The sequence below is a fragment of the Ciona robusta genome, chromosome 14 (genome assembly GCF_009617815.1).
Source record: "Ciona robusta chromosome 14, ASM961781v2".
In the NCBI taxonomy this organism is placed as follows: Eukaryota; Metazoa; Chordata; class Ascidiacea; order Phlebobranchia; family Cionidae; genus Ciona; species Ciona robusta.
The window spans coordinates 4,427,389-4,444,206 of record NC_143248.1 but is presented as its reverse complement, the minus strand read 5'-3'; the positions used below and the strand labels follow the sequence as shown (position 1 = coordinate 4,444,206).

General features: G+C 32.8%; 1 protein-coding gene across 4 annotated transcripts; it reads left to right on the top strand.

Annotated features, from left to right (window-relative positions):
• The first annotated feature begins 127 nt into the window (after positions 1-127).
• On the top strand, positions 128-16,373 carry LOC149725194 (inositol polyphosphate-4-phosphatase type I A-like). Of its 4 annotated transcripts, none has more exons than XM_089892777.1 (25): positions 128-240; positions 330-473; positions 1,315-1,379; positions 1,719-1,794; positions 2,322-2,473; positions 2,899-2,974; positions 3,405-3,577; positions 4,116-4,189; positions 4,305-4,401; positions 8,068-8,164; positions 8,529-8,646; positions 8,870-9,033; positions 9,335-9,437; positions 9,910-10,062; positions 10,440-10,668; positions 11,094-11,318; positions 11,834-11,936; positions 12,416-12,591; positions 12,881-13,027; positions 13,497-13,627; positions 13,928-13,994; positions 14,240-14,368; positions 14,637-14,861; positions 15,185-15,339; positions 15,710-16,373. In XM_089892777.1, exons 2-25 carry the CDS (start codon positions 356-358, stop codon positions 15,840-15,842), a joined length of 3,186 nt encoding a protein of 1,061 aa, XP_089748903.1. In that variant the 5' UTR covers positions 128-240; positions 330-355; the 3' UTR covers positions 15,843-16,373. The 4 variants fall into 4 exon arrangements, with proteins under 4 accessions (XP_089748903.1, XP_089748902.1, XP_089748905.1 ...); XM_089892776.1 differs by having other exon boundaries at positions 129-272; XM_089892779.1 differs by lacking the exons at positions 128-240; positions 330-473; positions 1,315-1,379; positions 1,719-1,794 and adding an exon at positions 2,751-2,823 and having other exon boundaries at positions 2,397-2,473.
• Positions 16,374-16,818: the final 445 nt, after the last annotated feature.

Genomic DNA, 16,818 nt, shown 5'->3' with positions numbered 1-16,818 from the left:
TATTGACTGGAAAAAATAGTGGCCACGACCGACTATCGACCATTTAAAGCACAAACCCCGAAAGCTATCCGAGTAAGTACAGTTAACAGTTTATGACCGAACTAAAACGTCGCTGTCAACAGTTTCGCCAGAAACGTAGAAACGAAACTGGAAATGCTATAGCGCCAAGCTATAGAAAAGCCCGCCTAAACAAAATGACTGACAGCTCACAACGTCACATGAGCTTTCGTTTTACAAGAGGTTTGAGTCTGCAGTATCGTGATAATTTATTCGTATGTAATGCATGCAGTCAAAAGTGAGCACAATCTAATAGCCAGTGTTAATTTCAGCTGTCATTGCGTAAAATTTGGATAAGATGCGATTTAATTCAACTGAATTGAAGCAGTTAGCCCTATCTCCTACAGCAGTTTGCAAGAAAGAAGGTCTACTCAGTCTCCGTGAAAAAGAGGGCAAACTCTGGAATAAAACTGACGGTAAATTGTTGTTGTTTTTTTATTATTTTTATTAAAAAATTACCAGTAGACGTGTATACCTTTTTATTCAACATTACTTCTCTATATAGTTTGTCTTCAAAGTCTAAATCCAAGCTGTTGGTGTATATCAAACAAACATGGTCATACTATACTCAAGATATGTTTGCACAGATATTTAGTTGTATTTGACCACAAAGCACAATAAAAACAAAACCATTCACTTGTTTTTTTGTAAATGAATATGTGCCATTTTAAGCCACAAGCATTATGTACGAATGTACCTACTGTTTTAAAACTAAAGCTAAATCTTAAGTCAAATTGGAGTTGTATTTAATCAATATATTGATGATTTTTGCTTTTATTTAACACTTAAGAACAGTTCCTATACAAAGCAGTAAGCGTGAAACAAGTTAAAGTTGTGTTTAATCCTAAGAAGCCTTGCTATTGATGGAACGACCGATAAAAATAATAAAATACTGATGCATTAGGTCTTATTTTGTAGAAAGATTGGTTTAAAAACTATTTAAGATTGGTAGATTTGCATTTGTTATGCAAACAGTAATAAACAGTAAGTTTTCATGTATTTGAAACATAACAACTGTTTTTTTATCAGTTTAAAGTTATACCATTTGATCCATAATGATAAACTTTATATGCAAAATAGGTTACAGTGTAAACATATTATATCTTTCAAGCTGTATTCTGTCCATGTAACATATTGTTACATGGATACAATGCAAGTGACTCAACTCATGAAACTCTATCCCTATTTAATTATTTCTAATTTCTCGTTAGTATAAAAAGAACTGTGTCATGCAATTAATTTTTATTCATTTTTTAGTTCTGACTGAAAGGTGGTGCAGACTTATTGGGAATTTGCTCTTTTATTTGAAGGGAAAAAGCAAGGTATTATAAGTTGTTTTAATGCTATGTTGTATGCAGGTACGGGTAATTAAAATGATAGTTGTTACTGTTAGTGTCTCATTTCCTACTATTTTTAAACTGAAATTATCAGAAAACAAAAAAAACTATCATTCGAAATAGGCTGCGGACACTAGTGTTTGGTTTCCTCTTAAAGGTGTTATAATAAACAGTTTAACTTTCAATTTGTGAGTGTATTTTCATACTGCAACAGTTGAGAATATGCTACTAATAGAAATAACCAAAGCCTTAAACTAAGCAGTAGGTTATAACTTCTCATATATACACTCATGGGTTAATGATTTTATTCAAAAATTGTTTTAGAACTCAGAACCTATTGGTGTATTTGTGCTTGAAAAATTTACAGTTCGCTTTGAAGACAGAAATAGCTTTGTTTTGGGTAAGTTTAATTTTTATCATCACTAGGGCTATACAGTAATAATCTATAACAATTTCTCTGTATTTTGTAAACATTTAGCAAGATACAGTACTACAGGTTACCATATGTTGACATTTTAAAGTCATCAGTCTGTATTTAATTCTGTGAGCCAATGCAAATAGATCTAATGAATGATTAAATGTAACTTGATTTATCCTCGTGTAGTCGTGTGCACAGGAAAACGAAAGTCGTTATGGCATGGGTGTTCTGTTTCATACACCTCCTGTCAACATATGAATTACCATGTATGTAACTTTGTGGATGATTGCTTTTTCTGTATGGCTTGGTTGGACCACTTGGTTGGAGAAATTTTTATTAAGTTTTTGCCCCAGGACTCATATGCCCACAGGGCCACAAGCCCCAACGATAGCATTAATAAGCCTTGAACCCATAACCTCTGATTTAGAGACGAGCATGGTAACCAATTGTGCCACGGCACCGGTATGACACCTTAGTTAAGCCTGCTTACAACTTTTTGTATTGTATAGAATTTGAGGGCAACGAGAGAGTGACTTATTTCCTCGCTTCTAACCCGTCTATTGCTTCCGAGTGGATAAAAGTATTGAGTAACGCAAGTTACGCTTGTCTGAAGCAGAGGCATTTGAAACTGCAGCAACAGGCAGAAGAACTGAGAAAACAGGTTTGTCTATTCGACCGCTGTACTTATATTCATATTTATTATAATGTTTTGCATGCGCATACTATGAATACTATTTTTGTTACATTGCATTTGCTTTTTTTAACTTGTTTCATTACAGTGAAATAATAAAAAACTGTACTTTTAGAAAAATTATCTTTTTTTCGCTATAACTGTATAATTAATTAAATTACAGCCTAACTTTTAACCTTTTTCAATGTTAATTTCTGTTTGCAAAAATACAATGTAATTTTTTCCAAATTTTCCATAATTTCAGCAGAATCAGCAGTAGCCAGTTCAAGTGTTCCTAATTCAAATTTCTAAAGCAATCTATCTAACTAACCATGGCGAAGGTAATTGTTATTTAATTCCTTGTAATTCAAAATTTCCGCTTTAACCTAATGTCCACCCTACTACTTTATTTTAAGGTTTCTTTAGAATTGTCATTGAAATGTACAGAACTGCAGCTACCGGCAAACTTCAGTGAAGGTGTTTTTGTTGCAGGTAAATCAAATGTTACTTTTTGATCCATATTATAATGTTGTATGCCGATTATTTAAATAATTTTGTAATGGTTCAACTCAGACCTAAATCTTAGCTTTTTTGAGTAGGTATCACCCATAAAGAATATATATTATATAAAATATTTAAATGATAAAAAAGCTCTTTACGTTTAAAGATTTGCTATGTAAAAAAGAGTTTTCTTGGCAAATTTATGAAAAGACATGCATTATTTTTTTTAACTACATAAATATGTCAAGTTGATTGCTAAAAAAAACAGAACTGACATCAATGAAGTTCAACGAATTGTATCCCGTTCTTTGAGAATGGAATTATCAGTCTCTTATTTAAATGGAATATGTATACACATACTTTTATTTTTAAGCAGTTGTATTTTAAGCTCTTAGACTTAACTGAGCAATTTTCCCTCCAGTCCATCATTGCCAACCAAACCATGGCTTCTGGAGTAACCACTTAGAAACCGACGTTATACGTGGATCAAACAAACCAGTCTTCTTAAAAACTGTCAGCTTTTTTATCAAAGATAATGTTACAGAAGATACAAGAATGAGGTTTATCGTTTACAGAGTCTCAAAGAATAAAGATGTAAGATTTTTGAACTGTATCCGATTTCCCTATTATATTTGATTAGCATCGATCAATACTGCTGTTTAATTACCTTGGCTAGGCCTTGGTATTGAGCATTTGTGCTGGTTACTTCTTTGTTCAGTGCCGTGGCTCAGTGGTTCGGAGTTTGCATTGTAACTAAAGGATACCAGGTTCGATGCCTGATACTGATACAGTGATACTCATACTATTAAGTTATATTGTATATGTTTTATGGGGAAGACAGTTACCAGACATTGCTCTAAACCAGTGGTCACTAATGGGTTGTAGCACCCTGGGTGTTTGGGTAATGGGCCAACTCTGACTTAATGTTAGGCCATATGGCACCACAGTGTACGATATAACAGTTATCACCCTCTAGAACAGAATAGAAATGGAATACTTGATATTTTTAAACACTGCTGTTTTGAAAAGGCATAGTATAAAAACTTTAATCACCATTTTAGTCTAAAAACGAAAAGTACTGTAAAACGAAAAGAACAGTTAGCAAACTTTTTTGATCACAAAACCTTTTTAGATTACAGAACAAGGAACATGTTTCTGTGTGGTTGGGGACATTACAGCAAAAGATGAAGTGAAGTTGGATTTACAGTAAGTAGAGTAAACTTTACTAGACTATCTTTTCCCCTCATTTTCTATTATATTTTTATTCAATAGAGTTTCCCATTATACAAAGTACATTTTTTGATTTATTGTTATCCGTCAGAAACAAAGGCAACTATACTGGTACCTTGGTCCTAACCACTCTTCATGCATCGGATAAAACCAAAAAGCGATTAGTAAGCAGAAGTTCCTCAGGAAAGGTACGTCAACTTCCATGTTAACGCTGCGTTGTTAAATGAATTGCTGTGTTTAAAGCTACGTTTTGTAAAAAATGAAATAAATTACTTATCTTTGCGATATTTTGTATGTCTGACAGTTTAGAATTTTTTTATGTCCGACAAATTTAACTCATACAGGACCACTGAGTTAAAAAACTGTTAAGTGTCTTGTATAAGGACATGTTCACCCCCAATAATAGCATCATTAAATCTGTAAGTGTAAGATCTAGGCTAGAGGCAGGCACAATAACCAATTTGGTTCACAAACTTTTAGTCTTGTCTGACACTGACTAAAACTCATGCTCTCACTGTAAAACTCAATTTTCATCTGCCTTTCTACTGCATTAATAATATGTTTATTTTATTTCCTATCACTAGTAAAGCGTCATATTACTCCAACAATATTATTGTTTATAATATTGTTGTCTCTCCATCACTTTTACCAGACCACAGTTCAGTATATGCCAGAGGCAAGTCTCTTGGTTTATTTATCTATTTCCTTTTTAAACAATGTTCGTTTTAAAGCTTAAGTTTATAATATCAGCAGAATATGACTGCCTATTTAAAGTTTGCAGTATCTAAACAAATTGGTAAACATTTGTTTTAGGATTGTGGACAGTACAGGCCAGGGATTTATTATGCTGTAGGCTTGCTATATATATAGCTAAACCTATTTTTTAACAGGCTGGTATTTGTTTAGTATTGTATAGTTTTTAAGGGGAGACTAAACTATTATGTTGTTTCGTTGATAGTTTAAGCTGTGATAATTTAGTTGGTGAAATAAGCTGTCATAACTATTAATCCTCATAATAGTGATGATTAATGTATTTATATACATGTGTTGACACGTTAATACAGTTTTATTACAATAATTAAATATCTCTAACGCTCTGAGTACACGGTACAAGCTTTATACACAGTCTGACTATAAGTGTGATACAAGCTGAAGCATAAAGCTTGTATTACACAGCATATGATATACTGGAATAGTTAGTCTGATATTTCAAGTCCTATAGTCATATCAATTGGTATTTAAATGAGATGGCCTGCACTCTTTATACGAATATGAATATTTAAATGTAATCTCTGCAGCAAGTTGTGACTATATTCTCAAGTGACGTACTTTCAATTTGGATAAGTTGTATAAGTTTATGAGTTAGTAACGGTTAGCATACGCATGTATTAGTCATATTTCTTGAGACTGCAATGAATAATCTTATAAATGGAAGAGGTGGTTTATGGTATTACACCTATGACCTATCTCATCAAAGCAGTAGTTTAAACAGTGGCCTAATCTGTTTTACAGCCATATAGCTTAATTTATGTTTGCCAATCACTTAAGGTTAACAGTTCTCTCTTTTAAACTCATTAAACATCAGTTTATAACTCTGATTGCCATTTTAAAAGGACCAGACAAAAACTGCAGAGTTTTTAGTTAAAGTTTTAACTAAATTAGGTTTGCTTTAATCAGTATAATGGCTTCCCTTAAAGATTACACAGTTTTATTTTAGTGTAATGTAGTCGTAATGATTTTTTATTGCTTGTATAAACCCATATGGACCATGCGGGATGGGATAGATAAGCAGTATGTATATAGTATATGTTGTTTGGATAGGTGGTTTTGTCACACTGTAGGTGGTTTCTCTTTCTATCAGTAGGCTATAAAGCATAGCAACAGCAGCTGAACAGTTAATAATATAGTTATATTGTAGTAGTTCAAAATTTAATGCCTACGAAAATGTTTAATGAAATAGAATATGAACTTTTGTTAATAAAAATGAAGAGATTGTATGTAAAAATGCTGTGATAGTATATTTAGTCTACACTGTACTAGGGCTGTATTTTCCACTAGTTTTAAAAACTAAAATGACCTCTGAACTATTTTTATTCACCTACAAATGACATTTAGTATCAGGCCTGTATTACTCATATGCACTAACATGGATAAGTTAAATGACTCATTAGGGCAATTTAGTTGGTTCATTTAAGATGTACTACTTGCGTATGTATTCCTAATCATTCTATTTTTACCACTTATTACTGCACTACCACCAAGGCAATAAGTTAGTACAGTTGTAAGTGTTCACTGGTGTGTGGTATTTCTGTATCTTAAAATGCCTAAAGCAAGAAAAAGCGTGCCCGATGTCTTACGATTTCTAGTTACCACTGAAAATGGAGATTTTAACCCAAAGGTAAATTGTTTAAAATGCAAACTAGTGTTTTTTCGTAAATAAGCCTTTTTATTGAAATTTTAGACCAAAAGTAAATATTTTTTAAGACTAACCAGTGTTTTCCATATATATATATATATACATATATTTGTAATTTTTCCAAGAATTATTCCGATCCAGTGAATTAAAGTGATAAAATCATTTTGTTTCGGTTTATCTAGTTTCATTTTAAATATATATATATACGCTATATTTATATTATATAGCCTGTTATAAAATAACCATCTGTTCTTGTAGCCTTCCTGTGTGTAAAGTGTAAATGTGATGTCATTTTAGTCTCTTTTCTATTCTAAGTGTCTCCCAATTTAAATCTTGGAAACTATCATTTTTGTTAAATTGAACCAATATGTTTTTAGAAATAACAAGTTTTTAGAGTTAAATTCCATTTATACTTGTTAATTTAGGATTGTGTATTAATCTGTAACACATGTGTTTTTGTATGGCTGCGTGTCACCAATTATAACCTCTGTATATAATATTATGTGGGTGTTTTGTGATAGGAACTCCCCGTAACACTTTCTGCAACCACCAATACAGTAACAGTATGACTAATATCTAAGAATAGGCTGTTTAATTTTGTTGTATAGAATGATGTTTATTGAACATTTTTTATTAGAATACACTAAATTAAATAGGATATTTAAGTTGTGTGTTCAACTTGTATAAGAAACATGTTTGCAATATAGTATATAGGGCCATAGGCTGTAGAATATAGTATGGATAGTAAAGATACATCAAGTACCAGATGTAGTTGTTCTGATGACCAGAGTCCGAGTTTTCTTATTGAAGTTGGCATTGTTGCACAATCTCTTAACGCAGCATTTCTTGTATGTTTTAAAACCTTTGTTGATTTTTTTAATAATGTCAATTTTCCCCTTCGTTTTAATTCGTTTATGCGCGTGGTTTTACAAGTCTAGATCTATACTAAACAGAGTTATATACAACATTTTTGTCTATAAGACCAAGTTTTGGTTTATATGTATGCTTCATGCTGTTGTGTTGTGGTGTATACCAAAAATTCAACAGATAAAAGTCACCATATGTTGTATAATTAGATAATTTAAATGAGTAAATGAATGTAGCTTGATTTATCCTCGCATTGTCAGAAAACGACAGTCGCTATAACACAGGTGTTCTGTTTCATACACTTCGTGTCAATTATCAACTTACAACTTACCACGATTGTAACTTTGTGGATGAGTGTTTGTTGTGGATTTTTTAATGTATAGCTGACATTTTAGACAACCCATTAGTGATAACTGAGTTAGAGCAATTGCCAGTTAGTGTCTTGCCCAAAGACACATACACCCACAATGGTAGCAGCAACGTGTCTTAAACCCCTAACCGCTGGGTTAGAGGCAGGCGCTAACCAATTGTGCGACATCGCTAAATATTTATGGTAACTTTTCTTTCATAGGCCGTTGTACCTGTGGATGCTTCATTAGCTGAGAGCGTCAAACCAAAATCTGAACAGGAGTTTACATCTATTACCAAGAACCCTGTTTTAAAATCAAGTAAGTTGTACATCAACTCATATCTGGCTTATATATTAAGGTGCCAAACTCAAAAAAAAAGAAGCAGGGGAGGCAGGGATAGTTAGAGGCATATGATATAAAACAAATCTAACTTATTGGTTGTTTTTTACTGATTACTGCAGTACATAAAATTCAAGGGTAGTTTTTGTTTTTGTGCCTTTGTTTTTATGTGTTAATATAATGTTTCTGTGTAAACAGTCTAAAACAACCAAAAAACAGATGCTCCAAGGCTCCAACCTATGCCTTTTTAGAAATAAAAGTTAAGACCTAAAAAACTAAGAATACAATCAAATAAAACCAACGTATTTTCAAAATACAATCCAGTGTTTTCTCTTTTTTACAGTGTTCAGCAACGCAATTTGTCGCACCTACAAATTCCCAACTGAAGGTGGTGAATTCATTCGTGCACAAGAACTTATGATGGAATCATGTTTGTCCTTTCGTGTCCCCATTTATTTCCTGTGAGCTGCTTTATTAACTGTGTTTTTAAACTTATAGCGACCTTATTTTACATGTTCTGCATAGGTTACGCTATGCTCTATAAGTAAAGGTACACCATTTTTAGTAACGAAATACCTGTTTTTATTTTATTCTATTAAAATATATTTTATCGCACTAAAAAATTAATGGTTTTGATTTTTAATTATCTGGTTAAAAACATTTCGAATAAATTTTTCTTTTTAGAAAACTTTTAGTTGACGAAGAGACCAAAAAAATTGGCTCGCTTGAGTCGATTGGAAAGCTAACTGGTCACTGGGAGGCAGTAAGGAGGCGTAGGGTTGATTCACTGAAAAAATATCTCGACCGGTATCAAGCGAGAATTAAACACATGATGATGCATTATCATGGTAGGTGGTGTACTGGTATGTATATTAAGATTATATTCTATGTGGGTGAGGTCCTTTTTAATCCAAATTTTACCTATTACCCCAACACCCAGGCCAAACAGTGTGACCATCCACAGCCCGTTTTTTTGTATGAATGAATGTAACTTATTTACCCTTGCATGACAGGAAAACAACAGTCGTTTTAACACAGGTGTTCTGTTCCATACACCTAGTGCCAACTTGCGAGTTAAAAAGTTGACTTTGCCATAAATCTGTGTTTAATTTTTATTTGATTTATATCTTCAATATGATTTCTATGCAGCTCCTTTCTTCAAGAAGAGTGTCGACAAAATGTCAGAAGAATTAGAATTTGTGCCGACTAATCTCCACATTCAAAAAATGACCGTGCAAAATTTAAACAACGAGTAAGCTCATTTTTACTGACTAATAAGCTAATTTGTAACAACTTATATATATAGTAGGGTGGGGGAAGATGGGACACTTTCTGACTGTATTTACTCGTCCCATTTATTAGTAAACAAAAAACATTCAAAGAATTATAAAACCGTATCCTCACGACTCCCACAGACCGGTGTTAACTGTTTAAAACACGATCAGAATATTTGGTTATTATGTGTTAAAGGTGTCCCATCTTCCCCCACCCTACTGTATATATAATTTTTGTTTAACTGTTTGTAAATAAATTTTTTATTGTATGTCCCAAACTTTTTTAACTGATGTTTTAATCCTTATCGGAACTATTTGCATGCTGAATTAAATAGTTACAAATATATTTATAATGTTTGAAAAATTGTAAAGTTTCTTATGCTTGGTCTCCGAACACAGTTTGCGATATTATGATGTCATAATAAAACATGACACCTGGTTTTATTACAGAGGTGCAGATGACTCATCAAATTCATCGCGGCAGTGTCATACATTTAATTATGACATCACAACAGTAGGTGCGACAACAGCACACGCGATGGGTTTCAAACACGGAGGTGGTTTACTTGCGCAACTTGCAAACGCTGGTGATGGCTCAAAAAGGTAGATCTTATTTTCCTTCTTGCTTTTTGCATCTAGGTTTAACATTTTTATATTTTCTTCCAATTAAATGTAAATATGTTTGTTGTTTTGTCGCTATGTCCTGTCTTTTCATTTAAAATATTTTTCAAACCTTCGCTACCGTAATCGTAAAAACAGTTAAAGTAATTAGTATATATTATATTATTTTACCCAACGTGAGTTTTTTGCATTTGGTTTCAATTTTTACCCAACCTGATTTTTTATCTAGTTTTCAAATTGCATAAATACAATCATTTTTAATTATATTAAAAGAATAAAATACAATCATTTTTAGGTCTTTTAACATGAAATTGTAAACTATTTATTAATTTATTTAAATATTTTAAATAAAATTACAGTCGCAAGAGTTTACCCCTGAATTCTATGGACCAATGCTTAAAGCCAGCTCGCTCGTCTGAGATATTTCGAAACAACCGATTTCTTGAAAAAATCAATTCCTTGCATAACCAAGTGGTCTACGAAGTGGAAAAATTGCGCAATCTCACAAAACATGAAAGTGGTTCAAATGCTTATGCATCTAATAAGGTTACAGGGTCAAGTGAAGCTCTGGCACATCTCAGTAATAAGGTAGGATTAATATTTGTATGTTTTAGATCAAAGCATTAAAGAATTAAAACTTTTAATGCTTTATATTCTTTTTTTAGTAATTTTTCAGCAGTACTTTAACTGTGACAATCGGTAACCTAGCACGCTAGTAGTAATTCAAAAAAGTCATGGATAAAATTCACAGTACAATAAACGTTTTCAAATAAATTTAATTTAGTAAAGTGACATCTATGAAACAATTTTTTTTTGTAGTATTACTTTTACTACAGATATATTTAAGACAATGTAATGGGATTTATAATGGTATGTAAGAATACATGCAATTCAGGCAAATACTATGTTATTCTACTCTGTAATTCTACAGCGTGGCATGCCATGGAACCTGGAATTTAGACCATAGTTGTCCCATTACCTCAAATAACGTAAACATATAAACCTATCTACAGGTTTGCCAACTTATAACCTGTTGTGAATGCGAACTTGTTCAAAACGCTGTGAAAAGCTTAGAAGCAGCGAGACCTGCTTACAAACCATTGCATGAAAATTATGTGCACGGCCCGCCTAATACAGATGTTATGGGATCAAGTGTCTTGGTGGAAACAGATGATTCTGTTTCATTCAATTCATCTTCATCATGTAGTGACTTGAATGATAAAGTAGACAGTTTGTGGGTAAGTAATAGGTATAGTATAAAATACCTCATAAAGAACCATTATGCTGTGCCTACCTCTAACCTAGAGGTTACAGGTTCATGGCTCGTCAAGTCACCTACATTCAACTGTTGTATGAAAGTACATTGTTTAAAAGTAATTAAACTTTCACCAAATTTCATTCTACATGGGTGAGGTCCCGTTGCACCTTAGGGGACATGGATTTTGGGCTGGGTTATATATGGCAATTATGGATAAGTCATTAAAGTTCTTACTCAAAGATACAATATTGGCCAACCAAATCAAATGTCATGCCTGCTTTCCACATTCTGCAATATCCTTGACTGTTTATCCCTATTGACATGATATTACTGGTTTGTTGCAGTAAAAGTATTTAGTGTTCTAATAGTGTTTTTTGTTTCCTCTGCTACCCAATACATCAATTATTTCACTAGTACTACCTGTTTTATAGTTTATTTGGGTATCTCACACATTCGCTCTTGAATAAAATTAAAAATTTCCAACCTAAATTGCAGGAGGATTTGACATTGCGAGCCAAATCCAAGCTATCTGATGTTGTGAAGTCGGTTCATTCCATTATAACACCTGATCTTGAGGCTTCATTTCTTAGAGGACAGGGTAAGTAGAAGATAACATAAATTTAATTTATTTCGTAGGTTCACTTTAAATGTAGTAAAACAAATCCTTTTAATATAGAAATTGGAATTAACAGTAAAACGAAAGTAATTATAAACACGGTAGGGGTAAAAATTACTTGAGTAAAAGTGTTAAATTAACCTCTGAACCCCTAACCTTAAGGTTACATGTTCATGGCTTGTTGCTGCTACTATAGTAATGTGTCCTTGGGCAAGACACTCAACGACAATTGCTTCAACCCAGTGATCCATAATGGGTTGACTAAACTGTCAGACATACATATTATAACAAAAAATTAAAAATTCCCAAAAAGTAATCACTCACAAAGTTACATGCGTGGTAACTCGTAGCATGCACCAGGTGTATGAAACAGAACACCCCTGTTATAAGTTAAAAAACTGTCAATGCCCTTCCCATGCAAGGGTAAAAAGTTTCATTCAATTCCTTGTTACCACATGCAGCTACCACAGACACACAGAGAGAAACAGCATTGAATGATCTATCTATATTACTTGATCTAGTACAAAGTGTATGTGCAGAAGTGAACGCTTCATTATCTTTCATGGATTTAAACCACACAGAGCAACAGAATGACTTTGACCTAGCTTATAGACGAAATGTAGTTTTTTCACAAGCGGTATGTAATCTATAAGAAGTTTTGGTATTATTTTTTTGACTAAAGTTCGTGGTTTTACGGAGTAAACATTAAACAACTTGCCAGATTATTCATGTGTGAAATACTCGGTAATATTTTATAAATATATTGTGTTTTTTTATTTTCAAGATATAGGATATAAATATATGATAATTAGATAATACATGAATACTGCTTAAAAATATGATATTTTACTTGTTCTAGCACTCATATATATATCTACAATACATAATTTATTGTTCTTAATACTTATATCATTATCATTATACAGCTAACAACTATAGCAGCAACTGTACAAAACCATATCCTTACTTCAATTGACAACCAGTTAAAATTACATCAGTTTTCCGAAGTTGGTATTTTCATTCAAGTTGAAAGCCTTCTAAGCACTTATGGCAATGAATTAGGGATGCTACAGGTCAGATACATCTTATGTAAAAATAAAAAAAATTTTAACGTAACTGTAATAAATTCTGCGAAACTGACCCTGACCCGGTGCTCATAGAGTTGAACAATTCTTGTGTAAAGAAATACAGTAAGGATCTGGTGCTACAAAAATTTAACAAAAACTAAGTCCAACTCATTGTTTAAAGAAAGAGATATGTTACTTCTAAATGGCATCGTCAGTCTCTTATACAAATAGCAATTTTTAACATACATTCTTAAAGCAATATTGATTTTTTGCTGAATTGAACTGCCAATTTAAAGGACAATTGAGTTATACGACTAATTAACTCTCCATTTTAGGGCAGTCATAAAACCCACACAAAATTTTCAAGGCACTCTTTTAAATCTTTAAATGACTGTCTTTTTTCATTATTTTTTTTGTATTTTTAACATTTTTTTTGTATTTTTTAAATAATTTTTTAATTTTTTTTGTAAAACAGGATTATGCTGTGGGTGTTAACGACATGAAGCACGTCACGGTGAAATGTTCCACTGCTAATAAAGATGAAAGCCATGGTAGTGATAGATACCTTCCTACTTTACATGGAACCACATCTGCAATGATCATTACGTAAGTAAAGACCAAAATAGGGCTGCCCTGTATATTATTAGTATAAATTAAAAACAATGATATATAAAAAATAAGTGGTTATTTGTAATATAAACCTGGGAATTGCTGTGTAAAGGATATTTTTAAGATAATAGGTTAAAGGTAAATAATGGGTAAAAAGTAAATTATACCCTTGTGTGGCAGTGCTATGACAGCCAACAATGGTAGCAGTGCGAGCCTTGAATCCGTAACCTCTAGGTTAGATACAGACGGGCTAACCGGTGTGCCCGACTAATATATTGTGTATTTTCACCAATACAGTCTCCATTTTGATGATTCAACATTTGAGTTGCTACCCGTTGATCTACAGAAGGGAAAACTTATAAAGGTAAAGCATATGTGGTATTCTGCGACTCGAAAAGCGGGCATGTGGTATAACTACTGTGTTAAATAAATATAACATAAGCATAACAACTTCTCTTTGGGGTAACATTGTAGAAATGCATTACAAACGTAGACATATTTGTCAAAACGTAGATAATTTTATTAATTAATGTGGTGAAAATATACTTTAGCTCTGCTAGTTTGTATAGAAACTGGGTCTATAAATTGTATTTTTGTATTGTTCTCTAGCTCCACCCAGTGATGTACAGTGTCGGTATCAACGAAGAACAAACATTGGCCGAGAGATTTGGAAGCACAGCGGTTCAAGAATATCTTAACCAGCAAGCTTATGAGTCAACAATGGAGTATTATGACATGGTATGTTTAAACATGTCAGTTTTAAATATATATATATTGGATAAAATAATTTTGTAAGAATTTGTAATTATATATATATAATGCTTCTACCCCTACCAGGCATATAATAAGTCTAAAAAAGTTCTTTTGAAAATTTGCACTTAACAACAAACCCTAATGATGCCCTGTCGTCCAGCAGATGAAATCTAGGTTCTTTAGGTTCTTAAATAAAAATTTTCACATATATCTTAACAGTTTCATATTAATATTTTGATTTTTATCACATTAGGTTCGAGACCAATGCCCGAACTGCTTGACTGAGAAATTACGAAATGCAAATTCGTTTATTCGAGAAATATCCAAGGACAAAATATCGGCGTCATTTCCTGAGAAAAAAAAGTCGCTGACCAATTTAGACGAAAACAGGTCCATAATGGAGGTTGTCAACTTCCTGCGGCAAGCTGTGCACTCGAAACGGAATAAAAATGTAGAAATCCTGCAGTTGGCTGGAGACGTAAGTGTGGCGGAAATTTGACAAAAAGATTAAATTTTGAGTTTTATATTGGAAAAACTGACTCTGGTGTAAATTTAATCAAAGGCTTGAAATGTGGGTTTATATTAAAATTACAAACCCAGAAGATGGGGCTTAAGTTAAGAAATATTTAGACCCCTTTTAAACATGTATCTTGTTTTTTTATATTATATTGATAAAGTATTTTTTTTAATGGCAAAAAGTTTAAAAGTCAGGATATTCATACTGTAACACTATTTTTGTCTTGTTTGTATATCTTATTGTGACTGTACTGTTACTTAACTGTTTCTAATTGCTTCCTGCAGTTGTGTAGGAAGTTAAATGGAGCTCGTATCACAAGTTGTAAGAGCGCAAAAGATCGAACAGCCATGTCAGTCACTCTTGAACAAGCTCGTATATTGGCCATGGAGCATGGCTTGGCAAATCAATCATTTAATCAAGTGCTAACTTGCATGCGAAGGTAAGAGGAAGATTTTTGCTTATAATCCTGTATACTTGTATAACTGTATGAATAGATAAAAGAATGATAACTTACTTTATCCTGGTGTGGTTGGAAAACATAGATGTTCTGTTTCATACACCTTGTGCCAGCTTACAAGTTACTATGTATGTTACTTTGTGAGTGATGTAACTTATTTATCATCTTGTGGTGGGGGCAATGTAACGTCTGGACCGGAGGCAAGCAGGCTAACAACTGTTCTCTGGCTCATGTGGTATATTTGGTGTTGGAGTGATGGGCCAATCAACCTAAATGTCAGGTTTCACAGCATGCTTTAGGACCTCACTCCAGTAGAATAGAACATGTTTAGTAAACTTAATTTTGTACCCAGCCAAGGCACAAGACGTGAGAACACATTGAAAAACGTGGGTGCGAGAAGATATGCCTTCACTTCAATGCAGTTAATGACATTCCCCAAACAATATCGAGCTCCTGAAGGAACTTATGGAAAAGCAGAGTCTTGAGTCGAACAGTTTATCCCTATTAGCTATACTATATTAAGCACTTAGTATTGTAGATAAAACACGATGTTATGTTAAATTCATGGGGTGTATGAAATAATTTTAAAGTCTGTCTGTTTTAATTCTTTCGAAATGCATGCGAGTGCTATTTGATGTTCTGCTTTTGTATTTTAAATTGTTTTTTTTTATACTTGCAGTCTAATAATACTGGCTAGCTAAAATTGTACTTTCGTGTTAAATGCATTTCACATATTGCAAAATAGAAAAGTAATATCTCAATTTTACAGTTTTGCCATTTTTTTGTTCCTAACGTTAGCTACATAATAAAACTTGTCGTTAAATGTCATTAGAATATTGTTAAACACATATCAGTATTGTTTTCAGTTGTATACATGGCACTATTTAGTGTTTACTTGTGCAATTTTACAAAAGTTTAAACGTTCAATGTGCAACGCTCGTTTTACAGTTTTTTTTTAAATAATGTGGTGTTGTTCGTATATTCAATTTTGTCATTAAAACAATACAATTAAGCCATTTCCCAAAATCAATAAGATAAATGGAAATTTAGTTAAAATTCAAGGTCAAAAACATTTTGTGAATCAAGTAACCATATAAGTTTTGACAGTCTGTTTGCAAATAAAATTCTATATGGGTAAGTTTATATTGCTAAATAGTAAATACGCCCTGGCCATGGTACATTAAACTTAGGCAGCATTATGAAAATGGTCCCATGGCTTCTAGGAAATGGAACATAGAACAAACATGTCGCGAATCGCGCAACCATGGCAAAATGTCATTTATCTTTGCGCAGTGACCTGGCCAGACTGTCGACCAACAAAAGCTCAACCCGTTTGCTTTGTTATCGGCTTTAAGTGTATTGTGTAATGTCTCTTTTCACTTTATGAGAAAAAAGGTTAAAGAAAAAACGCAAACTGTCAAAGTTTTATCACGGCTATAAATCAGCAAATTCAGCAATCAT

Bases quoted from the DNA above. Each gene is read 5' to 3' on its own strand.
- LOC149725194 (XM_089892777.1), top strand. From the start codon at position 356: ATGCGATTTAATTCAACTGAATTGAAGCAGTTAGCCCTATCTCCTACA. The intron at 1,380-1,718 runs GTATTATAAGTT...AAATTGTTTTAG, and splicing joins ATTTGAAGGGAAAAAGCAAG to AACTCAGAACCTATTGGTGT. The intron at 2,975-3,404 runs GTAAATCAAATG...TTTTCCCTCCAG, and splicing joins TGAAGGTGTTTTTGTTGCAG to TCCATCATTGCCAACCAAAC.